Raw genomic sequence first — 27,703 nt, forward strand, 5'->3', positions numbered from 1 at the left:
CTGTAGACCTAGGATGCTTCCCAAATGACCCCCTATATCGCTTCTAGTGCTCATAGGGCTCTGTTCAAAAGTCGTTCACTATAAAGGGAATAGGGTGCCATTTGGTACGCAAACCAGGGCCATACATGTTATTAACAACTGTAATATGCATGTTCTCGTGCGTCAGGTTTAGGGGAAGGCTGCTGCTACATTTACATTAGTAATTGAGCAGTGGCTCTTATCCAGAGTGACTATATAAAATACATAATATATGCTTTATTACACAAAGCGACTTAGAGAGTGTGCATACATTTTTATGTAAGGTGGCCCCAGCGGGAATCAGACCCACAAACATTGGTGTTGCAAGCACTATGCTCTACGGACTGAGCAACACAGGACCACCTCCATTACTGATGTATGCTACAGTTATCTTTAGGGGGAAAAAATGTATACCCAGAGGCCCTTTCAATGACCAATAAACAGGGTCTAGGGCTCCAAATATCAGTGTTTGACAGTCACATTAATAACATAAAATGAATTATTCAAATAAGCATTGGCTCAAATCCATCAAATACAAATAAAGCAGTTTTTCTCCCTCTCCGTTCCATTTTGCTCCAGCCTGGCCACCCAACGGGCACAAAAAGCAGAGGCACATTAACGACAAAATAAACCAAACTAAAATATAAATGAAACTCTGCCACCGCCGTCGCCGCACAGAGCCTGCTGATTACATTTCGACATCAAACATCTTAACTATTCCAAACTAAAAGGGGTTGAGGGGGAGAGAGGGTGAGAGAAAGATTGAGAAAGAAGAGCAGCACAGAGAACTATCCCTCCACTGCCACCATCCGCAGCAATTAACAATGGAGCTGTTCTCACTCAGTGAATACACAGTCTCTACATTGTGTAAATCTGATATTCAGACCACTGAAAGATAATCCTTTTCCCTCCTCTCTTTTAATAGGAAGAGCTTAGAGACGAGAGGGAAGAGAGGGCCTCACAATGATCCATCATCTGCACCGCAGCGTTTCCTGGCAGATGCTGACACACTATAATCCACAGATCAACTGTACAAGGAAATTAGGGCCATAAAACAGAACGGAGCTCCTTTCTTCTTTTCAATTCTTTCCTCTTTGGAACCGTTTCTACAGGACGGAAGGGGGTGGGGGAAAGGGAGGAGGGAAGATGTGCTGCAGCTCCACCGACTAGGCTGAGGGAGAAAGTATTTTGTTTCCATGACAAGAGGTAAAGTGAGAATGAGAATGTAAAGGCGAACAGGGCCACAAGAGCTCAAATGAGAACGGAAGTTAAGGACGAGAGATTAAAAAAAAAGCTATATTATCCATTTAACATTTTGAATAATGCAGGGTTGCGGGCGTCTATTTGCATTGCAGATTCCACCTTTCCACCCCTCACCCTCTCCTTCCCTCCCGCCATTCTTTCATTCCTCTCCCTCTCTCACTCCCTGGCACAGAGTGGCCCTGCCTCAAGGTTAGCAGAAATAGACACTGTGTCTGTGTGTGCCACAGCGAGACAGGAGAGTCAGTCTGCCCATGCAAAGTAGGAGGTTATCTGCTGCTTCCGACTACTTGCTGCATAGCCAGGGTTCAAGGGTCACGGCGGCGCATAAACAAATAAAACAAGGGTCACTAAACACATCCAACAACCCCTTAAAGCCATCCGCTCCTCGCTACGCTCTTCAAAGATAGACGTAGATGCATGTCAGATTACATATTTCTTCTTATAAAAAGGACAAATTAAAGATTTGCGAAAAAATATCTGAATTTCTCTGTGAATAATACTAAAGGGCACGGGAAAGGATCAGTGATGTCTAAAAATGATACGTTCCAAAATGAAGCATCTAAAGAAGAAAAGAAACTCGTTCTCTGGGATGTTTGCTTGTGCGTGTGCTGGTGCGTGCGTGTGTGTGTGTGTGTGAGTAAAAAAGTGTGAGAGTATGTTACAGTGGGAGCTGCTGTGTGTTATATACATGTTTCTCGTGAAACAGATAACAGGATGAAATGACATCTACTCCACTCTGGGTTTGTCTCAGAGAAAGAAAAAGAGAGAGAGAGAGAGCGTTAGACAGACAAGACAGGGGGGGTAAAAGGGGTATTCAGGAACCCTTGGAGCCAAAAACAGAAGTTGAGATGACAGAAGTGCCACAAAAGAATAGGCACATCAAGACAAGCAATTTCAACGCAAGTGCTTGTGTGCGCTTGCTCACTCGCAAGCGTACGTCTCGACATGAGGGGCCTATTTTGAGTTAGTGATCCAAAACCATCACTGGAGGCTCCTCAGCCTCGCTGACAGCCAGGCCCTCTCTCACTGGGTCCTCTGTCTGTCTGTGGCATCACATATGTTTATTCACTACTTATTACAGTGAGATTGCAGACAGTAAAAGAGAGACACGAAAAGAGTAAGAAAGAGGAAGGAGCCAGGCCCAGCCAATCGGAATTAGTTTTCCTCAAAAAAGGGTTTTATTACAGAGAAACATTCCACAGCACCCCCCTCCTATCTCCTCAGATGATCCCACAGGTGAAGAAGCTGGACGGGGAGGTTCTGGTCTGCGGTTGTGAGGCCGGTTGGGTGTACACTTCCAGATTCTCTAAAATGACGTTGGAGGCGGCATATGGTAGAGAAATGAGGATTCAGTTCTCTGGCAACAGCGCTGTTGCACATTCCTGCAGTAGGCATGCCAATTGCACGCTCCCACAAAACTTGAAACATCTGTGTTGTGTGACAAAACTGCACAAACTGTAAGAAATTGTCTCAGGGAAGCTCATCTGTGTGCTCATAGTCCTCACCAGGGTCTTGACCTGACTGCAGTTTGGCATTGTAACACGCTTCAGTGGGCAAATGTTCACCTTCGATGGCCACTGGCACGCTGGAGAAGTTTGCTCTTCATAGATGAATCCCGGTTTCAACTGTACCGGGCAGATGGCGTGTATGATGTCGTTTGGACGAGCGGTTTGCTGATGTCAATGTTGTGAACATGGTGGCGGTTTGGTTGTGGTATGGGGCAGGCATGAGCTACGGACAATGAACAGAATTGAATTTTATCAATGGCAATTTGAAACGCGCAGAAATACGGTGACGAGATCCTGAGGCTCATTGTCGTGACATTCATCCGCCGCCATAACCTCATGTTTCAGCATGATAACGCACGGCCCCATGTCGCAAGAATATGTACATAATTCCTGGAAGCTCCCAGTTCTTCCATGGCCTGCATACTCACCAGACATGTCACCCATTGAGCATGTTCGGGATGCTCTTGATCGACGTCTACGACAGCGTGTTCCAGTTCCAACCAATATCCAGCAACTTCACACAGCCATTGAAGAGGAGTGGGGCAACATTCCACAATCAACAGCCTGGTCAACTCTATGCGAAGGAGGTGAGTCAAATAGTGGTCATACCAGATACTGACTGGTTTTCTGATCCACGCCTCTACCTTTTCTAAAGATATATGTGACCAACAGTGGCATATCTGTATTCCCAGTCATGTGAAGTGCATAGATTAGGGCCTAATGAAAAGATTTCAATTGACTGATTTCCTTATATAAATACTCAGCAAAAATCTTTGAAATTGTTGCAAGTTAAGTTAATATTTTTGTTCAGTGTAGCTACGGTACATAGCTAACAAAGACATACAGAGAGAGACAGAGAGAGACAGTCACACACATCGGTACACTCACCTATGAGTGCTTCAAAGCAGTTGGCCATGGCATGTCTCAGGTCTGACTCCCTACAGAGGTCTGGGCCGTGGGCATACAGCATGAAGCGATCCAACTCCAGTTTCTGGCAAAGCATGAAACATACCAACACATACAGTCACAATCTGTGCCATGCAATACTAGGAAAAGCAACCGTTCACTGGCCTGTTGGTCCAGCTTGGCACATTTTCTACTAGCGTGGTCTGAAAGCCCACTAGCCTGAAGCTAGTACTTATCTTAATATAACACTTTCGCTGTTATATGATAACGATTTCTCCTGAAGGTATTTTGACTATGACAACTACACATTGGCCACTTCGATGTTTACCTGATACAGCGACCGGCCAGATGGTGATTTTTTGGGGTTGAAAAGGTTCAGATTTCGCCAGTCCGAGTGACTCTATACTGTTCTGTTCTGCATGACACTCAACTACAGTAAAAGGTCTGTAGTCTGTAGGAGAGAGAGAGAGACAGCTGTGCCCTGATCTGTAAGCTCTCACTGTGTGGGCCCTGGCCAAAAGTAGTGCACTATATAGGGAATAGGGTGCCACTTGGCATGCAACAACAGACAGGACACTGGGATGCAGCAACAGACAGGAGCATTTGGAAGAGGGGACAGTCACAGGACAGATATTCATGACTTAAAACTGATAAATCATAGGGCTGACCTTCATTCTACTGGAGGGACAGGGATCGCGTAGGGAGGGCCATGGTAGAGACCAGCCTGTCACTGGCTGGCAGCCTGTCACATCTCAAACGCAATGTGCAGGTCCCAAATGGTACCCTATTCCCTATACGGTGCACTACTTTTAAACCAGAGCTTATGGGCCTTGATCAAAATGAGTGCACTAAATAAGGAATAGGGTGCCATTTGCGAGTCATATTTGTTTGTTTTCATCTCAAATATGATCAATCTTCTCAAATAAGTGACCTGTGCATTTGTTTCTATATTAACAATTTATGCAGTCTTATTTTCCAGTTGATATCAAGTATTGTTTGCAGTAATAGCAATGTAGCTACTTTACCAAATTAAACTTAAAATACATGACTATGCATCAACAACTTCAGACGATTCATTAATTAGAAAGATAAACGTGATAATTACATTTGGAAGGGATTTTTTTTTTTATAAATACTAGGCCTCACTAACTTACAGGGAACTTGCTGTTCGACTTTCAAGTTTTACAAGTGAAGTGTCGGCTTACGCCTGTTGCTTTCTGAAAACATTTTTCAATAGATAATTACAAGTGTTCTTGTGCAGAGAAGGAGTAGATGTTTCGCTGGCTTAAGAAGAACTGGGAAACAACTTGGCAACCGTTGCATATTGTATCACACTCACTTTCCCGTAAATGGCAAATTGAAACGAGCCAAAGTGCCTCTACGTCCCAACAGCACCCTATTGCCCTAAGTAGTGCACTACTTTTTACCAGGACCCATAGGGCTCTGGTCAAAAGTAGTGCACTATATAGGGGTATTGGGTGCCACTTGGGATTCATGCACCCAGCGATTGCGTTAACATGAATGCAGGCAGCTGCATCTTGGTATTCAGGGGGGAGCAACATGAAAGATTAAAGATTTAATTGCTTTTCTCCACATCATGGGATGATTAGTGTTCTTTCTCCAACAACAGTGCCAGTAGTATGGTAGGCAGGGGTGTTTGCCGTGTTTTTGGCAATACGCTGTTGCCACAGGAGAGCGGCCGAGAGGTGTGTGTGTTTTGTGTGTGTGTGAGCTTGGTAATATGCTGCTGCTTCAGGAGAGTGGCATCTCGGAATGGGGGAAGTTGGGAATGGTCCCTAGGGAACCTGCAACACTAATACTAGACCTGAAGAACAACAACCTTTTAACTCTAATTACAGACAGAAGAGAGAAGTGAGAGAGAAAGAGAGAGACAGATGGAGAGGGGGGTGGTGCGGGGGGAATGGAGACAGAATTACTTCTCTCCCCTGTGTACTCTTACAAGAAAGTTATAAAGGAGAGGCAGAAACAATAAAAACAGGTTTCTATCCATCGTTGTGGTGAACACTCTCTTATTGCTGCTCATATCCACACTCTGTGACCTTTAGAGTAGAACTGTCTTAGGCTGTGTTTGAAATGGCACCCTATCCCCTACAAATCTTTTATTTTTAAGATGATCTACAAATAATCTTGCATCATAAATAACTACTCAATATTATTCGTAGATCAGTCAGTCGGTCACAATTTACCCATGACACATCACGGTTTTGATGCACTCACACATGGCCAATTAACATAAGTTGTAGCAAAAAAATGTGCAGTAGCAAGCTCCAACAGAAATGTCTAAAGCAATCATTTCAAACCTTGCTGATATTTGTAGACGATCACATATCTCTCTCTATTATGCGTGGGAATACTTTGGGACAAATGGCCTAATTTAAAATCACTTGGAGCTGATTTGCAAATGTGTTTTTATAGTCTTGTGCCCAAAAATAAAATAAAAAGTGAAAACTTAAGAGAAATAAAATTAACAGTGGGCTGCCAGTTGGGGAATTTTGCCCTACATAGTGAACTACTTGACCAGATCCCCATTGGCCCTGTTCAAAAGTATTGCACTATGGGCCGGTTTCCCAGACACAGACTAAGCCTGGTCCAGGATTTAAACATACGTTCAATGGAGAATAATTTTCCTGGAAACTGTCCCTAAAAAGTCTCACCTTTGCTAGCATGGCCAGGTGCTGGTTCTGTACAATGGCTGTTCTGTAGGTGGCGAGCCCTCCTTCCTCCAGACTGGGGAACAGGTAGTACAGATGAACACTGTGGAGACCGGAAACATAAACAGAGTCGTTAGATCCAAGATGGCTGACGATGTGTCACAATCTCACAGATCCCCAGCTGTGTGCAGGCAACCGACCAGAGACCCATTAGATCCGACATGGCCAACGATGGGACACAGATCCCCAGCTGTGTGCAGGCAACCAAAGACTTGTTATTATCCAAGGTGGCTGACCATGGGTCACAGTTAGGGCTGGGCGATATATCGAATTAACGACATGTTTCAGATGCCTGTATTGCAGAATTTCATTTTTAGGAACGTTTTGTATTTTTGGTCTCGTCTCCTCTCCACTGTGTACATTCCCACTTGCAGACACCAAGCCCCTCCATCTGCCACTAACAAAGACGAAAGATCAATTCTTCCTCTCGGACAAGCAGTTTAAACTCGCTATTTGCATTTTAGGTTTGGTCCAACAGAATCGGTCATCGGTCATATGGACAGCGAAACGCTTAGACACTATTTTAATGTAGTAGGTGAGAACATAAAAATGGTATCATCAGAAAGGTTGTCTCAACTCACAGAAGTGTGTACTAAAATGAGAGTACCAATAAACAAAATTGTGGAAAATTCATGCTCAGTTTGTCGCGCGCAGTGCCACACATTTTGGTCACAGACTTATTTATGTGCTAGCTGTCTAGTTTGTGTTTCATAAATGTACGTTGAGCAAAAAAATACATTTACATAAAGGAATTAGCAACCTGTTCTCATTCTGAGAAATAACTATTTTCTTATAAGGTAGGCCAATTGATTTCAATATCTGAACAAACTGAGCAGGCTGTTAAAAATAGTTGGGAGATGGAAAGGAGAGTGTGTTCGTAACAGTTCAACTGTTCTACATTGTTAGCAAGCAAATAGATCCAAATTGGCTAGACTTGAAATAGAACGTTTAGCTGGCTACTCACTAGCACTTGTGCTCGAGATATTGTTTGAGACCCGAGTTCATTTTCTATAAAGTCTGCTATAAGAAGTTGGTCATTATTAGTGGATGTGCATTGTGAATGGTTCTTGTTACATTTGCAACAAAAAAGGGCATTTTCATAGACAGACTTGAAATCCCGATCGGTGATTATTGCAACAACAAAAAAAGCTGGTTAAACAATTTACATAAAATAATACAATTATTAGTGGGCCTTATGGTTGTAGAAGGCTAATATGTAGCTTAGTTATAATTCCACAGGCCCTGAATTCATTAGATTATTGATGACTGTTTGAAATGCAGTGTATTGACCTTTAATTGTACAACAAAGCTTATTTAGAGAAAACAGAGCATTGTTGGAAAAGGACCCGTATAAGTAAGCATTTCACTGTTAGTCTAAACCTGTAGTTTACGACGCATGTGACAAACAGTATGTGCTTACAGTATGTGGTTGTTTGTGATAAATCCCAACAATAAGAAGAGGACAAGGACGGAGAGAGGTGAAGGAGAAGAGAGGAGGGATCGAACTTAAAAAAGACCTTGGTAAGAAGTGTTAAGCCTTGACATTTTTAAAGGGACCGTAGGTAGGTACGCCTGTGGTGAATAGATGAAGCATTAAATGGCCATGAAAGATCTCAAGATCTCTCATCTCAAATCAGCCAGCTCACTCTGTAACACTTCAATATTCTATATATCCCCGGCTCCTGATAGTCGAGTTCTAAAAATGTTCAATCCAGCAGTCAGCAGTAGTATTGCTATATAGTAGCAATATATACATACTGTATATATTCACAGTAGCAGTCAAAAGTTTGGACACACCTACTCATTCAAGGGTTTTTCTTTATTTTTACTATTTTCTACATTGTAAAACAATAGTGAAGACATCACAACTATGAAATAACACATATGGAATCATATAGTAACCAAAAAAGTGTTAAACAAATCAAAATATATTTGATATTTGAGATTCTTCAAAGTAGTCACCCTTTGCCTTGATGACAGCTTTGGGATTATGGTTCCAGTCGGGACACAGCCGAGGTATCTAGGTAGAGTTGCAGCGACAATGTCAATGTAGTAATAATAGCACCATGTCATTAGTGGTGTGGCAGTGGAAGCGGAGTGGTGCCTGGACCACAGCGTTCTCCTCTCACCTGGGAGTGACTCAGTCAATAACACACACGCAACATTCTCATAGCTAACTGCTAGTTGTCATGGAGAATTTCAGCAGGCCCTATGAAAAGAGCTACGGTGAAATTACAACCGAATACCCAATTAGGGGGAAATCACAGACTAGAATAAAGAGGAGGAGAGGGGGGAGAAGAGGGGGAGTTGTCGCCATGTTCGATTAGCGGAGGCGTCCGTCAAAGAAAGAGAAAAAGAGCTGACGGACGTAAATCTCACCTGGTGAGAAACTCCACGACGGCGTCGCCGAGAAACTCTAGCCGCTCGTTGTGATTGATCCTGAAAAGAGAGAGAAAGAAATGAAGTAAGAGACATGAAGGCAGAGAGGAGAGAGAGGTGTTTATTAGGTCTCAGTCTATCGTATATGAGACATTTACACAGGAACCACAGGTCTCAGACAGACCAAATCAACACAATCTGACAAATATCAGGGGTGAAAATCCAATAGCGACCTGAAATACGGCCTGTACATGTTTGAATCAAGTTTATTCATTCTTCGCAAGTGTATTCATTCAGCCTCAAACTTTCACAAATCTATAGCACACAATGCAAAGGTGTTATAGAATAAAAATGGCCCCTGGCGTCAGAGATTGGTGATGATGCTTAAGCTCACTCGTGGAACTAAGTGCAGGGCCAAACCGCACTAGGTCATAGCAAAACCGCAACCGCTTGGCATAGGGACATTGCATTCACTAGGTATACACTACCAGTCAAAAGTATTAGAACACATATTTATTCAAGGGTTTTTCATTATTTTTACTATTTTCTACATTGTAGAATAATAGTAAAGACATCAAAACTATGAAATAATACATATGGAATCATGTACAGTGGTTGCTCAACTAAAAGTTTAGCGATTATGCTGCGGGACTTTAAGAGGTCATTTGTGGTTTAGTACGGTACCCTGCGTCACCACTTCATTGCTCCAGACCAGCACAAGGGGGAGTTAGAGCACTGATTATGCTTTTGGGTTCTACTGTGTCTCTGACAATGAATGGGTTACATAAACCTAAATAGAAACTGATAATTGTGCACGACTTCAGTATTACTTAATAAAACTGTTGTTACACTAAAGTTTTAATTATTTTATTTTGAATGGATTATTTTGCTCTTACTGTAGTACTCTCCCGACCAGTCATGTTGTACAGCGCCTGAGTGGAGCAACGGTCTAAGATACTGCATAGCAGTGCAAGCTGTGTTGTTACAGATGCTGGTTCAATAACCATGCGGTCCTTGACTGGGAGACCCATGAGATGACTCTAGGTTTTTGGTTTCTCTCCCTCTAAAAACAGAAATAAATAATTTTAAATAACAAATTGGCTTTATTTACAAATTAGTAATGTCTCACCCCATGTTCAAGAATGGCCTTTTTCTTGCTCATTTTACGTTATTTGAAAACGAAATCTTTATATAAGTTATATTAAAAAAAGCCCCTTGAATATTCTCACAGATATATATTAACCCTGTTATTAGCAGGACAGTATATTTTGTTCATGGCTCCCGAGTGGCGCACATTGGGATTGCCTTGCAGTTCTCCAGCTGTTTCCACCGAAACACTGGTGGGCGTTCAAGGCACGAGGGCAGGGGGCACGGGATGGGCCGCAGAGTCCTGTACAGAAGACGGACCGAGCCCATAGGGAAGGGAGGAGGGTGGACCCCACTGGGTAGCAGGCATCAACACTAACTTCTTATGGCTGCAGGGGCAGTATTGAGTAGCTTGGATGAAAGGTGCACAGAGGTGCCCAGAGTAAACAGCCTGCTCCTCAGTCATAGTTGCTAATATATGCATAGTATTATTAGTATTGGATAGAAAACACTCTGAAGTTTCTAAAACTGTTTGAATTATGTCTGTGAGTATAACAGAACTCATATGGCAGGCAAAAACCTGAGAAGAAATCCACCAGGAAGTGAGAAATCTGAGGTTGGTCGATTTTCAACTCATCGCCTATTGAAAAAACAGTAGGATATGGATCTGCTTGCACTTCCTACTGCTTCCACTAGATGTCAACAGTCTGTAGAACCTTGAATGAAGCTTCTACTGTGATGTGGAGCTGGATGGGAGCTGTTTGAGTCAGTGGTATGGCAGAGAGCCAGGTCCTGGTCACGCGCATACCACGTGATATCTTCCTGCGTTCTGTTCCTCCAGAGCATGGAGGCGCTACCAGGAGACAGGCCAGTACATCAGGAGACGTGGAGGAGGCCGTAGGAGGTCAACAACCCAGCAGCAGGACCGCTACCGCCGCCTTTGTGCAAGGCGGAGCAGGAGGAACACTGCCAGAGCCCTGCAAAATGACCTCCAGCAGGCCGTGCATGTGTCTGCTCAAACGGTCAGAAACAGACTCCATGAGGGTGTTATGAGGGCCCGACGTCCACAGGTTGGGGTTGTGCTTACAGCCAAGATTGGCAAATTCGCCACTGGCGCCCTGTGCTCTTCAAAGATGAAAGCAGGTTCACACTGAACACATGTGACAGACGTGACAGTCTGGAGACGCCGTGGAGAACGTTCTGCTGCCTGCAACATCCTCCAGCATGACCGGTTTGGTGGTGGGTCAGTCATGGTGTGGGGTGGTATTTCTTTGGGGGGCCGCACAGCCCTCCATGTGCTCGCCAGAGGTAGCCTGACTGCCATTAGGTACCGAGATGAGGTCCTCAGACCCCTTGTGAGACCATATGCTGGTGCGGTTGGCCCTGGGTTCCTCCTAATGCAAGACAATGCTAGACCTCATGTGGCTGGAGTGTGTCAGCAGTTCCTGCAAGAGGAAGGCATTGATGCTATGGACTGGCCCGCCCTTTCCCCAGACCTGAATCCAATTGAGCACATCTGGGACATCATGTCTCGCTCCATCCACCAACAGACTGTCCAGGAGTTGGCGGATGCTTTAGTCCAGGTCTGGGAAGAGATCCCTCAGGAGACCATCCGCCACCTCATCAGGAGCATGCCCAGGCGTTGTAGGGAGGTCATACAGGCATGTGGAGGCCACACACACTACTGAGCCTCATTTTGACTTGTTTTAAGGACATTACATCAAAGTTGGATCAGCCTGTAGCGTGGTTTTCCAATTTAAATTTTGAGTGTGACTCCAAATCCAGACCTCCATGGGTTGATAAATTTGATTTCCATTGATAATTTGTGTGTGATTTTGTTGTCAGCACATTCAACTATGTGAAGAAAAAAGTATTTAATAAGAATATTTCATTAATTCAGATCTAGGATATGTTATTTTAGTGTTCCCTTTATTTTTTCCCTTTTTATTTTGGCCTTTATTGGCGGCACACAATTGGCCCAGTGTTTCTCCCCCTCTAAAAACAGAAATACATGTTTTGGCCTTCACAAATATTACTTTGGCCTTCATTCAGATCACAATCGCTCACTTTCATTTTTTGAAAACGAAATAACCTCCAAAATATCGTTATATATTATCAAGTTGATGGCACCGACATAAAGCTGAGTGACTCACTCATTCATTTTGGTTTTAACTTAGAATCCTCCAATCCTCTATATGTAATTATCGGCGGAGAGTCACGTAATATTTTACGATATACTGTAGGCCTACCGTAGGCGACATGAGTCTCACTAGTGTTGATTAATGTCCTGTTAAAAGTGGTGTAGGTTTTATTTAAAGAGCATACTGAAGTAAGAAGCAATAGGATTTGCAGCAAAGGCCTACAACTATTTTAGCACTGTTTCGCTCTGCTCTTAGACAAGCATGGGGACTTGACTTGATAAATCAATGAGATGTTTATTTTCACTTAATCTCTGTTTGGGTATTGGTTCGACTACGGTTATACAATTATGTTATGTTATGCTCTTAGTGTAACCTTTATTTAACTTGGTAAGTCAGATAACCTCTTGAAACTAGGGGGCACTATTTTTATGTTTGGAAAAATAACGTTCCCAAAGTAAACGGCCTATTTCTCAGGACCAGATGCTAGAATATGCATATAATTGACAGATTAGGATAGAAAACACTTGAAAGTTTCCAAAACTGTCAAAATATTGTCTGTGAGTATAACAGAACTGATATTGCCAGGAAGTGGCTTTTATTTTGAAAACTCCATGTTCCATAGCCTCCCATTGCTCCATTTAAAGGGATATCAACCAGATTGCTTTTCCTAACGCTTCCTCAAGGTTTCAGTCTTCAGACATTGTTTCAGGCTTTTATTTTGAAAAATGAGCCAGACATTGTGTCAAGTGGTCACAGCAGAATTTGGACAGCTATTGTTTTTCCCTCTCCTACTATGAAAGACATTTGCGGTTGATTTATTATCGATTATATACAGTATTTTAAAAACAACCTGAGGATTGATTATAAAAAACATTTGACATGTTTCTGTGTACATTATGGATATTATTTGGAATTTTATTCTGCGTTGTCGTGACCGTTCTTTCCTGTGGATTTCTGAACATAACGCAACAAACAAACGGAGGTATTTGGATATTAAAATAATCTTTATGGAACAAAAGGAACATTTGTTGTGTAACTGGGAGTCTCGTGAGTGAAAACATCCGAAGATCAAAGGTAAACAATTAATTTCATTGCTTTTCTGATTTTCGTGACCTAGCTACTTAATGATTAGTGTACATAATGTTATGCTGTCGATAAACCTACACAAACGCTTGGATTGCTTTCGCTGTAAAGCATAATTTCTAAATCTGAGACGACAGGTGGATTAACAAAAGACTAAACCGTGTTTTGCAATATTGCACTTGTGAATTCATGAATATGAATATTATTTAGTAATATTATTTGACTGTTGCGCTATGCTACTCAGCGGTTGCTGATGACAATTATCCCGCTTAAGGGATGGGTAGCGTCAAGAAGTTAAGAACAAATTCTTATTTACAAGGACAGTCTAGCCTTTCTTAAAATGTACAATTGTGTCCAATTTACTATGTTCTTACAAAAAAAGGTTTTACATTCTCTAGTACAGCCACTATTGAAGGATATCAAATGCTTCTCAAAGATGCCATCTGGTGGTCAAACTAGCATTAATGGTACCAGTTGTTGACACTTAAATAATGTGTCAGAATTCTGTGGCATCATGCAAACTGTGCCGAAGAACGTTGCAACTTTCAAAAGGACGAACCCCTGTAGTAATCAAAAAAGTGTTAAACAAATCAAAATGTATTTTATAGTTGAGATTCTTCAAATAGAAACCCTTTGCCTTGATGACAGCTTTGCATACTCTTGGCATTCGCTCAACCAGCTCCATGAGGTAGTCACCTGGAATGCATTTCAATTAACAGGTCTGCCTTGTTAAAAAGGTTATTTGTGGAATTTCCTTCCTTCTTAATGCATTTGAGCCAATCAGTTGTGTTGTGACAAGGAAGGGGGGTAGACAGAAGATATCCCTATTTGGTAAAAGACCAAGTCCATATTACAGCAAGAACAGCTCAAATAAGCAAAGAGAAATGACAGTACATCATTACTTTAAGACATGAAGGTCAGTCAATACGGAAAATGTCAAGTACTTTGAAACAAACCAAGCGCTCTGATGAAACTGGCTCTCATGAGGACCGCCACAGGAATGGAAGACCCAGAGTTACCTCTGCTGCAGAGGATAAGTTCATTAGAGTTACCAGCCTCAGAAATTGTAGCCCAAATAAATGCTTCACAGAGTTCAAGTAACAGAAATCTCAACATCAACTGTTCAGAGGACACTGCGTGAATCAGGCCTTCATGGTCGAATTGTTGCAAAGAAACCACTACTAAAGGACACCAAATAACATTAGACGGGTGGAAATTTGTCCTTTGGTTTGGAGTCCAAATTGGAGATTTTTGTTTCCAACCACCATAAGCAGCCAACAAGTACTCAGCATATGTGGGAACTCCTTCAAGACTGTTGGAAAAGCATTCCAGATAAAGCTGGTTGAGAGAATGCCAAGAGTGTGCAAAGCTGTCATCAAGGCAAAGGGTGGCTATTTGAAGAATCTCCAATACAACAAAATTCCATGTGTGTTATTTCATAGTGTTGATGTCTTCACTATTAATCTACAATGTAAAAAATAGTAATAAAAAAAAAAATAAAGACTCTTGAATAATTAGGTGTTCTAAAACTTTTGAGTGTACATTACATAATGGATTGGAATAAGAATAACCCCTGCATCAGAAGTTGGGGACATTGCTTAGACCTCCTTATGGAAGTAGGGCCTACCTGGAGGGGGAGGGATCATCTTGTCCAAGACGAGACATGATGTTGATCAAGGTGTTGATTCCTGACCAATCAGACAGAGGTTAGTTAGTCAGCATAGACAACAGAAACATCCATCAATCAATATTAATGATGTGTGCGTGTGCACGTTTGTATTCTACCGTAGGTACCCACCCTTCTTCCTCATGTACATGTGGTGGACCTTTCTGTCCCCATACTTGGGCTGGCGGATGCCGCAGTTGGACAGGGAGTTACGGGCGTGGTCCGGGTTCATGCCAAAGTTCAGGTGGTGGCTGGGGTGAGTCATGGCCAACTGTAGAGAGAGGGAGAAGAAGTCAGAATCTGCTGATGGTGCCTCTTCTGGGACCATATGTGTCACCATCTGAATGGATAAATTGAGCTACAGTATGTACTGATCGGAATAAGCATCCCAAAAAATATGAATCAAATGGAAAGAAGTATAAATAAAACAAATATTTTGGAACAAATAAAGCCAGTTAGCACACTGGAAGATCTACACATATTCCCCACCACTGTGCTTTGTTTGGAAAGCAGGGCGTCTGTCTAATCCGAACATCGTCAACCAAGGAGAAACAGGGAAAAGAGAATATATAATACTCTCAGTAAGACGTGCCGAGCATTTATCAATCTAACATTATCAGAATGTAGCTTCTATCAGCAAAAACACTAACTCATCTCTCCTCTCAAAGGACTGCTCGGGTTTCCAACTTAAAATCAATTTCAAGCTCCAATGAGATACATGTAAAAAGTTAACAGAGGGGGTTTCAATATCATCAGTCCAGACGCCACCAGGGTTGTATCCTTGAACAGAAACAAATCAATTTTTGTTGTAACTAAAAGAAACAGAACTGCGTTCAACAGTCCAGAACTATTTGACCTTGCACTAGTAGAAGTCTAGCACAACTCTGTCCTCTTGTCTGAAAGGTTGACACAAAAATACTTGGAATTCTAAATGATCCCTGTTGGTCAAACAGAGAAATGTCAGACACATCGGCTGTGTCCCGAATGGCACTCTATGAGCCCTGGTCAAAAGAAGTGCACTGTACAGAGAAAATGGTGCCTTTTGGGATGCAACCATCAAGTGGCAAACACAGTACACTTAATCCTCCTTCTCAGAGTTAACGTTACACTTGAAAACACTCGGAATCTAACGGCTGCCTCAGACCACTTGTTAAACAGCTAAATGCGTCGTTAGATGCTTTTTTGCCCTCCCACGTCACTTTATACACAGAAGATCTCCGCTATAAACTTTGTGGGTTATCCGTCTCTATGTGACCATTACAACTTCAGAACAGAGTTGCCTACAAATACAAAGTTGCACTTTCTTTGCCATTGATACAAACAAGCACTGTATAAAAAGACGCTTCAAATGAAAACCGAGATGATTGCATTAAAATAAACCGTAATCTTTCAATCATATTGAAATAAATGTCATGTTCAATCATTTGAGTTCTATTTTGCTATTGGTAGGCTACTGTCTGTAATGGTATCAGTATAATTCATGATGTGTAGCCTAACATGTACGCAATGATGTGCCAAATCTGTGATTTAGTGCATTTTTATTGGGTAGGCATTAGAATAGGCACGCCTTAATATTTGCAGCCGTAGGTGGTCATATCTCCCTAGGAGCTGATCCGTTGTCAGTATTGTGAAATAATTCAAATATGTTAAGGAAAGACTTGAATAGAGAAAGCCTATCAGAGAGCAGCGCTCCCTTTCATTTGATCCTATCAGTACAGACTCATGATCCAACAACGCACTTTGCGACCGTTCCCTCTGAGTGGTATTTTGGGAAACGCATGTTACATCTTCGGCCGTTGTAGGAATGATGCATCGTTAAAAAAATATATTTTAAAACACACTCATAATCCTACATTCCATCGCTATCGCTGGAGAGGATGCTTGTCTGTCAAAATTATGACTGCATGAAGTTATGGGGCTTCGGATGTACTGACCATTGCATTGTCTACTGGCTGCTCAACAGCCTTTGGCTAAACTTGAGTAATCGTGATAGATGAACCTGCTAGTCATCTATGAACCTTTGAACATCTTGAAGAACGATCTGGCCTTAATGGCTCTTATAATCTCCAACCGGCACAGGCAGAAGAGGACTGACCACCCCTCAGAGCCTGGATCCTCTCTAGGTTTCTTCCTAGGTTCCTGCCTTTCTGGGGAGTTTTTCCTAGCCCCCATGCTTCTACATCTGCATTGCTTGCTGTTTGAGGTTTAAGGATGTTTTTTTTATAAGCACTCTGACATGTGCTGATGGAAAAAGGGCTTTATAAATACATTTGATAACTCAGGTGGAAAGTCTGTATGTGTCTCAAATGGAACCCTATCCCCTTATATAGTGCACTACTTTTCACCAGGGCCTAAGGGGAATAAGGTCCCATTTGGGATGCAGTTTGAAACTTGACAGACACATTTTGTTATATGAATACATAAAAAATGTATAAGCAGCAACATGTTGTCTTGATCAATGCAAAGACACCCTTTCTGCAAGATCAATCATTGTCTCAGAGACAAAATAAATTTAAAAATGAAAGGAATTGGAGCATAAATTAGACTACATTAATTATTTTGGAAATTAGACATTCGAAAACATGATCCACTTTGGTGCCTCTTGCACGTGTCACCAGCATGTACACACACACACACACACACACACACACACACACAGAGAGAGAGAGAGATGACATCTGAGATGGGGCTGTGGTAGAGTTTTACAGTTTAATTATTGAGGCCCTTCGGGCCTACTCTGTTCCTGGGGAGAAGGGGGAGGTGGGTGAGGGAAGAGAGGAGCGGTGGGGGTGGTAGAAGAGAAGAGAATGTAGAGCAGGGGAGACAAAACAGAGGTGGAGATGGTTGTTTAAAGAACAGAAGACGAGGGGGCAGGCAGGAGATCCTCGACGATGCTTGCATGTCTCCAACCGTCACTACATCTTTAACTGAAAACGATCTTGTAATCTAGAGCTCCCCTGCAGGACAATAGAGGGAAATACAGGAAATGGACTGGTGGTGTTACTAGTGTGTAAGGCCTCTACCATCAGCCAGGGCTTTCTATTTAAGAATAATGATGACAGGCCATCATTACTACCACACAAAGATAAGGCCACTTCCTATCACACACACACACATAAGACAGACAGACAGACACACAATACCGCAGGTTAACACATGCATGCAAGCGCGCACAATAACACACACCTAAATTAGGGAGGTGTTACAGGGTCTGTGAAAATGCAGAAATCATGACTAGGTCTTTAGGTGTCTTTTAAATTTGCCATGTTTGTAACCCCCTACCCCTTTCAGACATACCAAAAAGCAGGTCAAAAGAAGCAGGCATGGTAAATTAGTGGGATCTTTGTCTGTGAATGAAAGGGTAAGAGGTCTTTGAGTGTATGATCGTGAGGCAACAAGTCAGCCATCCCCCTTTCTTTAAGCACGAACACAACACATTACTTTCTAATGTATCAGTCTCTGTATGACAGCTCTCCAATAGTGCTGGAGGAAGCACTAAGGCTAATGCTGAGAGCTCTGGAAGGCTCCAGCCCTGATGGGACTACACTGGCTGTGTGCGTGTGTTTCTCTCACCTGTAACAGACAGCGCTCCTTGAAGACGTAGCCAATCAGGTCGTCCAGGTGCTTCAGACACTGGTGGTAGCGGATGTGGTGGGTCAACACTGGCAACATCATAGCATGCTGCGGGGGGATGAGAAAGAGAGAGGAGAGAGAGATAAGTGGACGAAGTGAGAAAGAGGTGGAGAGAGACGGTAAGAGGGAAGGGAGAGAGAACATGGCATAATCAAATCAGCCAGTCATTATTAAGTGGCGCTTCGACAGAGAGGGAGATGAAATAATCACGAGTCCAATCAGTGTGCATGTGTTCTTCGCCGTGAGGAGAAATTAAGAGTTGTGGGGGAAATTCAAATGTTGACACGGACGAATCAGGACCTGGTGACACAAACCTGCCTGTGCAGAAACATAGCCCGTGTCAAAAAAAACAAATAAAAGACAAAGACAGAGAGGAGTGAGCGAGTGAGAAAGAGAGTAGAGAGGCGAGGGAGAGACTGCGGGAGTAAATGAGAGAAAGAGAGTAACCAATATGAGCTATCATTAGTGGGAGTCTCATCAGTCCGTACTAGGAGAACAGTGGGGGAGCGTTGTGTAGCGGTGGAACACCCATTAACCCGGCACCACCGCGTAAGAGCAGGCTGCGCTGCATGTTTTAATTAGTGTTACCAGGGGAGCCCGGGGCTCCTACAGGTCAGTCAAATGAGCTGCGTCGCTCGCTCTCTCTCTTTCCCTCTGCTCCATCTTTCTCTCTCTCTCTCTCTCTCTCTCTCCATCCTCTCCCTCTGTTCCTTTCTCTCTCTCTCTCTCTCTGCCTGTGTGTCTTTATCTCTCTCTCTCTGTGCTAACCACTAACCCACACAGCCCCAGAGCTGATCAGTCAGCCCACCCCTGGCCCTCGACTGCCTACCCACCGCCCACATCTACACCACTCTAAGGCCTTGTTAACCACCCAATTAACAAAGCAAGACCGTGTCTCAGTGTCTCAACCCATCAGACTCGCTCAAATTAGGCTACTGCTCGAGTGGCTGAGATAACATTAGCATGGGTCCACTCCCAGACCAATTTACTCACTGGGTACTCAGTAGGAGACGATGGGGAGGGGTGTAGGAGTGTGTGTGTGTGTGTGTAGGGGTAGGAGTGATAGTGTCTGTGTGGAGGCAGGATTGTGTGTGTGTGGGCAGGTGTGTGTGTGTGTGTAGGAGTGATTGTGTGTGTGTAGGAGTGATTGTGTGTGTGTGGGCAGGTGTGTGTGTAGGAGTGATTGTGTGTGTAGGAGTGATTGTGTGTGTGTGTAGGAGTGATTGTGTGTGTGTGTAGGAGTGATTGTGTGTGTGTGTGTGTGTGTGTGTGTGTGTGTGTGTGTGTGTGGGAGTGATTGTGTCTGTGTGGGGGCAGGTGTGTGTAGGGGTAGGAGTGATTGTGTGGGGGCAGGTGTGTGTGTGTGTGTGTGTGTGTGTGTAGGGGTAGGAGGGATTGTGTCTGTGTGGGGGCAGGTGTGTGTGAGAATGAGAGGGCTGATGTGCCGTCAGTGTTCGCCTCTAGCTACCGGCCAAGAAACTGCTCGCCATGTGCCTTTGTTTGCTATGCGTGGCTGACGTGATGGTATGATGCTAGAATAACCAAACAGGTGGTCGGGTGTATATCTATGTGTGAGTGTGCATCCATGTTTGTGCATCTGTGCATGGATCTGTGCATAGGTTTGCTGTGTCTCGGAGAGTACAGTGTACACTTTGTGCGTGTGGGGCAGCAAAGCATCTCGCCTGCCTACCTGACAGAGGTCAGAGCGGATGCCAGTCTTCCAGAAGCCCTGGCTGCTGAGCTCCACGGTCACCTCCCGGCGCATGGTGTTCTTCTGGCGGATCTTCTGAAGGGCTTCCTGATAAAACAACACCCGTACATTATTAAGCCTAGTGTGTGTGTCAGATCGGAGCTTCCTGACAAACACACATACATTATTGATCCACTGGGTTAGTGCTGCTGCTACAGGGGACAGCCAAGCATCTTTACAACACACAATGTCTGTTAACCCAGAAGTAAAATATTGCGTAATTTGGTCAGCTGCGTGATTAACTTGAGTTCATACTTGTTAGAAATTGAGAGTTGAGAGCAAAAATGTCTCCACCCACACAAAAGAAAACTCTCAGCTAACGCCCCCCCCCCTACCAGGGTGTGCACATGAGCAAAACACTCAAGACAAAGTAGCTTAAGCACCGCCTTCGCTCAATCCTGATACGTCCAAATAACCAGTGATGAAAACCCCAAAACCAGAACTAATGCTGTTCGTTATCTCATGCATACCGCTCAGACACAGCAGATTTTTCGGTCGACTTGCAGAATCTGCCCACGGGAGATTACACCACACACAGTTAAACATTCAGGAACACACACACAGAGAGAGAGACAGAGAGACAGAGAGACAGAGAGACAGAGAGACAGAGAGACAGAGAGACAGAGAGACAGAGAGAGAGAGAGAGAGAGAGAGAGCAAATCTACCAGAGGACACACACACAAACAGGTATACAGAACACACATACAGCAATCTTTCCTTCCTCCCCTCTCTCCAGGTAGTGCTCCAACGTGTGTGGGCGTGTGTGCGAGAGAGCTGGAAACTGGACCTGCAGCTAGCACTGGCTACAACACACACACAGTGCGTTCACAGACACACATTTGGTTGTCTAGAAACCCCAAAATCCCTGGTTCTAGGGCTAAAGTGTACAGTGTCAGCGCCTGCAGAAGAGCAGACAACACAGAGAGGCGAGGTCTGAACCAGAGACATTCAAGTACCAAAATGTTACTACTTTTCACCACTACTTTTTTCTTACATAGCGCATGACTTTTAACCAGTACAATAGGGAATAGGGTGCCATTTAGGACACATTGGGCCAGTATCCACAAAGTGGATAATTGGTCGTAAGTGCTAATAAAAAAAGATACATTTTACTCTTTGGTCACACACCCAGTCGACAGGTATTTAGGACACAAAAATGCAGTGAGTCAGTGGTTGCTGCACACACATACAATTGCTTTGGAGTTGTTAAAAGAATGTTTTGATATTTCTATATGAGCGGTCCAAAAATAATCTAGACCGACATGTATCTCTCGCGCTTTACACAATGATTTCACGAGTCCAATTTCACAATATGCCTAAATACTTAACATGATGTAGGTAATTAAATAATACAAAACAATGTGTTTATTTATTTGTCTAGTGGTTTCATTTAAAGTTATCCCTTTGGAGCGCCACATTATTTAAAAATGTTTAATTAAATAAAAAATAAAGTTGGGCAATTAAAGGAATCTTGGGCTTATGCCAACTTTGATTGTGTTCGACGAAAATGACATACCTTTAAAACCAATAATGTATATAAACTCTGGAATGCTGATGCTATGTACTGACCATTGAGAGGCTTTATTGGCACTCCCCAGTAGGAGCAGTCCGCTATAGGAATGAATGGAATTCTACAGTATTTAAAAAAATAATAATTCAAGGACAAAATTACATGTATTAAAGTATTTTTTTTTTAAATCATACATTTTAAACAGTTTCTTCATTTGTATGTTTAGTTCACATAATATAGAGCTCACATCTGGTGACTGGTGATGCCTCATTGCGATTAGTTATTCCCCATCACTTGCAACAAAGCCAATGAGCGTCATCACTATCTTTCCTTTGCGGTACCTCAAACTGTCGTGACCAGCCGAGAAACATTTATGAGTTGATTTGACTCCTGGCTCAGAGCTTGGACAGTGTTTAATCATCCTAAAACCTACTCTGGGAGTTTTTTTGTTGTCTTAAAACAGATTTTAACAGGATTCCTAGGACCTTTCCTGAGATTCTTTGTGGATACGGGTCATGGTCTGGGCTGAGAGAGTATGTCAACAAATAAGAAATAGGACTGGGAACATGTGTATCAGCACATCGGTCTTCTCTGGTGGTACCGTTGGGCTAGTAACCGGAAGGTTGTTGGATCAAATCCCCGAGCTGACAAGGTAAAAATACGTAATTCTGCCCCTGAGCAAGGCAGTTAACCCACTGTTCACCTGGCGCCGAAGACGTGGATGTCGATTAAGGCGGCCCCCCGCACCTCTCTGATTCAGAGGGGTTGGGTTAAATGCGGAAGACACATTTCAGTTGGACAACTGACTAGGTATCCCCCTTTCCCATGGGCCATCGTCAAAATGGGGACGGATGGTACAGGTAGCTGCCAAAATAAAGAAAACACCAACATAAAGTGTCTTAATAGGGCATTGGGCCACCACGAGCCAGAACAGCTTCATTACACCTTGGAACAGATTCTAAAAGTGTAGCCTGGAAGAGAATCCGTCATTTGGCGTTTTGGTGATGATGCATGAAGACAAACGTGCGGAGTCGCAGGTGCTGCTCCAGAATTTCCGATAACTGTTCAATTGGGTTGAGATCTGGGGACAGACCCTTTAAACCCCCTTTGAGACCCCTCTTTCAAAGTCGCTGTGATCTTGCCAAGGCAGCAAAATAATGGGCAACGGGCCATTTTCATACCTTAATGGCTTAATTAACTCAGGAACCACACCTGCGTAGAAGCACATAATTTTAATATACTTTGTATCCCTCATCTACTCAAGTGTTCCCTTTATTTTTGCAGTTACTTGGATCTCTGTCAAAGTGCCGAAGTTACCCATGATACAGTCAAATGGAAATGGCAGGATTTTCTGTCGACGGCAAGGAAAGAAAACATTAAGAAATACCATCCCACTTTGACCTGCGAATCAAAGGGAACACGGTCACACACACTGCCATCCATCAGTGGACAACGGGATAGAGTATCTGTCAGTGAATGAGTATTTGAAATGATTTCATTATTCAAAGAATCATATAACATTTTTTTCGGATATCTGGATAGTCGAAATACATGTTTTACGTCAATGGAATCATTTACGCAAATCGCGTCTGCTTGTTTTAGCAGAAGGGTGGAGGAGGGGCAAGAGAGGAGCCGGCGTGTATGCGGCACAGAGGGAGAGCGAGAAAGTAGCCAAAACGACTCACTAGTTAGACAAACTTGTTACTGCCATAAGTTATCTATCGTACCATCTGGAAGGGCACTCCGATTGAAAAGAATCCCTACGAATACAACGACGAAGTGAATATTTTGTGTCGTCAAAAATAATTGTTTAAATTAATTCAATGAATCATTCAAAGTTAATAATCAACTTTGTATGGCATTGTGGGTAAAATATAAGTTTTGAATTGGATACCTAGTTAACCCTTAAGATACATAATAAAAAAAAATCTCCATCAAAATATGTCAGTTTGAACTAGAGAAATCAGGTTGTCTCAATTCAACGCATCCACCCATGGCGGCCTCCCGCACCTGCGGTGGAAAGTGGCCGAGCTACAGTGGTGTGTCAGACCATGAGACATCCCCAAAAATCGGTCTTCTCACAAGAACGTCTGCAGTATACAAACTGTTAGGCCTACAATTGATTATTACCACTCTATGGAAAGGGGAGGCGCTCAGGAACATGTTGGTGTTCGCCGTGTCAAAAACAAAAAAATTGACTGAGCTTTCTTACATCTCCAAGATATAGGACAGACACCTTCTAACCTTTTTTCTTATGACTTACTTTTCGACTGTCTTTTTTGCCATTAATGAATGTGTTATTCAATGGGTTTCTATGTAGTAGTAAAGGCCAAATTCTATATTTTAATAAATAACCTAAAGGGGTGCTTAGTACCCCCCTGGATTCCAATACTATTTAGGATATTTTAATTACATTATAAGGACATGGAAGTAAGTATTTAGATATTTTTTATTTGAAAAGACATGTAGTTAAATACACTTGGAAAGTATTTGAAAATACTCAAATACATGGACCCAACAAATACATGGACCCAAATACACTACAATTTTGTATTTTTATTTTTGTACCTTTATTTAGCCCATTAATTTTTTAAATTTTTAATTTTATTTAACCTTTAAATTAAAAAAAAAAGTCATTTTAAATTAGAATTTGAAAACACTTTCAAATACTAGACTATTTATAGGAAACGATTTGAAAATACTTTCAAATTCCAATAGAAGTTGTTGATTTGGGCCACATTACTTAAAAATAGACAGAAAATAGGTATTAAAATAACAATAATAGTGTGTGTGTGTGTGTGTGTGTGTTGACAGGCAGCTACGTTTAAAGCATATCAAAGCGGCTGGCCAGGGGTCCTGGATCCTCCAACTGGGGTGCAACACGTCTGTCTCTAGGGGCAGACAGAGGCACCCTCAGGGATTCTCTCTGGGGCAAGAGGCCCCAACACAGCAGAACTGACCCTGCAGTGCATCCCAAAGTCACCTATTTCTTATATAGTGCACTACTTTTGAACAGGGCTCCTAGGGCACCCTATTCCCCGTGTTGTGCAATGCATATGGCTATGGTCAAAAGTAGTGCACTTCATAGGGAAAAGGGTGCAATTGGGGTCTCTGGTCAAGAGAAGTGCACCATGTAGGAAATAGGGCGCCCTTTGGGATGCATACGTTACAGTGAGAAAGGGCCATACAGGCAGTCACCCATCTAGAGCACCAACCAACGTATCTTCTCTGTTGAGATGAAAAGCTTCTTTCCCCAATTTAAGGGCTCTGGTTTGGTCGCAGCGTTCATTTTACACTATTCAGCACAAAAAAAACAGATGAACGTGTACCAGAACTGTGGATGAACAAGTGATACACAAACACTCACAGACACTCACACCCCTAATGAAGTTCCCAGGGGGTTGGGGATAATAGAAGTGTTGCTGTATTGTCATGGGTGGGTGAAGACTCGCTGAAATAGCGGACCCTTGGAAATGGGATGGCCTGGTGTATGTGTGTGGTGAACTAATTGCTCTATAGGTTGACAGTGGGAATATCAGTAACTGTAAGCGACGCTGCCGGAGCACCTAGCCAGTGCTACCTTGAAAACAGGATTAATTGACTGTGCGCTTAAGACACAGACACACAAACAGACACACAGTCTGAGCTGGAGCTTCACCAGCCTCGACAGCAGCTACTTTAGAAAATAACACACAGCTCAACAAAGGCAATAGGAGCAAGCGGAGACAAATTACATATACTGTAGATGAAACGAAGCTATAGACAGACAGTGGTTGCAGCCTTAAATGGCAACCTATTCCCTCCACAGAGCACTAGATTAGAGGTCGACCGATTATGATTTTTCAACGCCGATACCGATTATTGGAGGACCAAAAAAAAAGCCGATAACGATAAATCGGCCGATTTAAAAAAAAAAAAGATGAAAGCTGGTGGTTCCTTTTAACATGAGTCTTCAATATTCCCAGGTCAGAAGTTTTAGGTTGAGGTTATTATAGGACTATTTCTCTCTATACCATTTGTATTTCATATACCTTTAACTATTGGATGTTCTTATAGGCACTTTAGTATTGCCAGTGTAACCGTATAGCTTTCGTCCCTCTCCTCGCCTCTTCCTGGCTCGAACCAGGAACACATTGACAACAGCCACCCTTGAAGCAGCATTACCCATTGCTCCACAAAATCGGCGGCCCTTGCAGAGCAAGGGGAACAACCACTTCAAGTCTCAGAGCGAGTGACGTTTGAAACGCTATTAGCGCGCACCCCGCTAACTAGCTAGCCGTTTCACATCGGTTACACCAATCTAATCTCGGGAGTTGATAGGCTTGAAGTCATAAACAGCGCAATGCTTGAAGCATTGCGAAGAGCTGCTGGCAAACGCACGAAAGTGCTGTTTGAATGAATGCTTACGAGCTTGCTGCTGCCTACCCCCGCTCAGTCAGACTGCTCTATCAAATATCAAATCATAGACTTAATTATATACATAATAACACAGAAATATGATGCCTTAGGTCATTAATATGGTCAAATCCAGACACTATCATATAGAAAATGAAATGTTTATTCTTTCAAGGAAATATGGAACCGTTCCGTATTTTATCTAATGGGTTGCATCCATAACTCTAAATGGAATTGCACAACCTTCAATGTTGTGTCATAATTTCGTAAAATTCTGGCTAATTAGTTCGCAACAAGCCATGCAGTCCAAACTGTTGCATATACCCTGACTCTGCGTGAAATGAACGCAAGAGAAGTGACACAATTCTCCTAGTTTAATATTGCCTGCTAACATGAATTTATTTTAACTAAATATGCAGGTTTAAAAATATATACTACTGTGTATTGATTTTAAGAAAGGCATTGATGTTTATGGTTGGGTACATTCGTGCAACGCTTATGCTTTTTTCGCAAATGCGCTTTTGTTAAATCATCCCCCATTTGGCAAAGTTGGCTGTCTTTGTGAGGAAGAAATGGTCTTCACACAGTTCGCAACGAGCCAGGCGGCCCAAACTGCTGATCAATTATCAGCAGTTTGGGCCGCCTGGCTCAAATGATTATGATAAATTAACAGGCACCGCATCGATTATATTCAACGCAGGACAAGCTAGATAAACTAGTAATATCATCAACCATGTGTAGTTAACTAGTGATTATGTTAAGATTGATTGTTTTTTATAAGATATGTTTAATGCTAGCTAGCACCTTACCTTGGCTCCTTGCTGCACTCACATAACAGCCTGCCATGCAGTCTCTTCGTGGAGTGCAATGCAATCGGCTATGATCGGTGTCCAAAAATGCCGATTACCGATTGTTATGAAAACTTGAAATCGGCCCTAATTAAATCGGCCATTCCGATTAATCGGTCGACCTCTACACTAGATATCCCCAGGGCCCATATGGCTCTGGTCAAAAGTAATGCACTATTTAGGGGATAGGTTTGCCATTTGGGACCCATACAGTGAATGGGGCATCAAGAGATCAGGACCTCAGCACACGGTTACAATCTGGTGTTAGATGGTTCTGGTAATTACACTAGCACACGTTTCAGCCTCACGCTCCTGTGAAATTACAATTGCATGAAGCTGGCATGAGTCATACTTAAATATAATGAGGCCAGGGAGATGTACTGTAGTGTGTGGTACCCACCTCCCTCTGTGTTAGCTTCTGCTTGTCTATCTGCTTGACCTTGGGGCTGTTAGCCAGCAGGTGGCGTAGTTTCACATAGCTCTTCCACAGCTTCTGGTACCTGGGGGGGCAGAAGTCAAGCTGAGGCTCAGAACAACACATCAATATTTCAACAGCACCGACCATTATTAAACATCATTTAACAGTAGCCTCCAGACATTACTCCATTAGTCTGCTCTGTGTGTGTGTGTGTTGTGGACTGGGATGACTCTTCTGTAAGCCTCCTGTTTCAGACCAGAGAGGCCGGTGAGGCCACTTTCACCCACCCAGGCATTACAGATAAAACAGTTTATAAGCGCTGGTTGGTTGTTGTAAGACTAGTTGTAAGACACTCACTGTTCACTCT

At 42.9% G+C, this 27,703-nt stretch overlaps 1 protein-coding gene and 1 long non-coding RNA gene across 8 annotated transcripts in view; one reads left to right on the forward strand and one right to left on the reverse strand.

Annotated features, from left to right (window-relative positions):
- LOC149979544 (uncharacterized) overlaps positions 1-27,703 on the forward strand; it is a 1,100,972-nt gene that overhangs the window by 823,643 nt on the left and 249,626 nt on the right. The window lies entirely within an intron of this gene.
- Positions 1-27,703, reverse strand: part of drosha (drosha ribonuclease III) — a 148,952-nt gene that overhangs the window by 101,969 nt on the left and 19,280 nt on the right. For all 7 annotated transcript variants that reach the window (XM_036935297.2, XM_090189107.1, XM_036935298.2 and 4 more), the window contains exons 15-22: positions 27,319-27,418; positions 20,106-20,213; positions 18,356-18,463; positions 14,915-15,053; positions 14,744-14,804; positions 8,807-8,866; positions 6,371-6,470; positions 3,678-3,780 (exon numbers count right to left, since the gene is read on the reverse strand). In XM_036935297.2, coding sequence (XP_036791192.2) covers positions 3,678-3,780; positions 6,371-6,470; positions 8,807-8,866; positions 14,744-14,804; positions 14,915-15,053; positions 18,356-18,463; positions 20,106-20,213; positions 27,319-27,418 — 779 coding nt within the window. The remainder of the gene's footprint in view (positions 1-3,677; positions 3,781-6,370; positions 6,471-8,806; positions 8,867-14,743; positions 14,805-14,914; positions 15,054-18,355; positions 18,464-20,105; positions 20,214-27,318; positions 27,419-27,703) is intronic.

The sequence above is a fragment of the Oncorhynchus mykiss genome, chromosome 11, assembly GCF_057628025.1.
Source record: "Oncorhynchus mykiss isolate SJ-2025 chromosome 11, ASM5762802v1, whole genome shotgun sequence".
In the NCBI taxonomy this organism is placed as follows: Eukaryota; Metazoa; Chordata; class Actinopteri; order Salmoniformes; family Salmonidae; genus Oncorhynchus; species Oncorhynchus mykiss.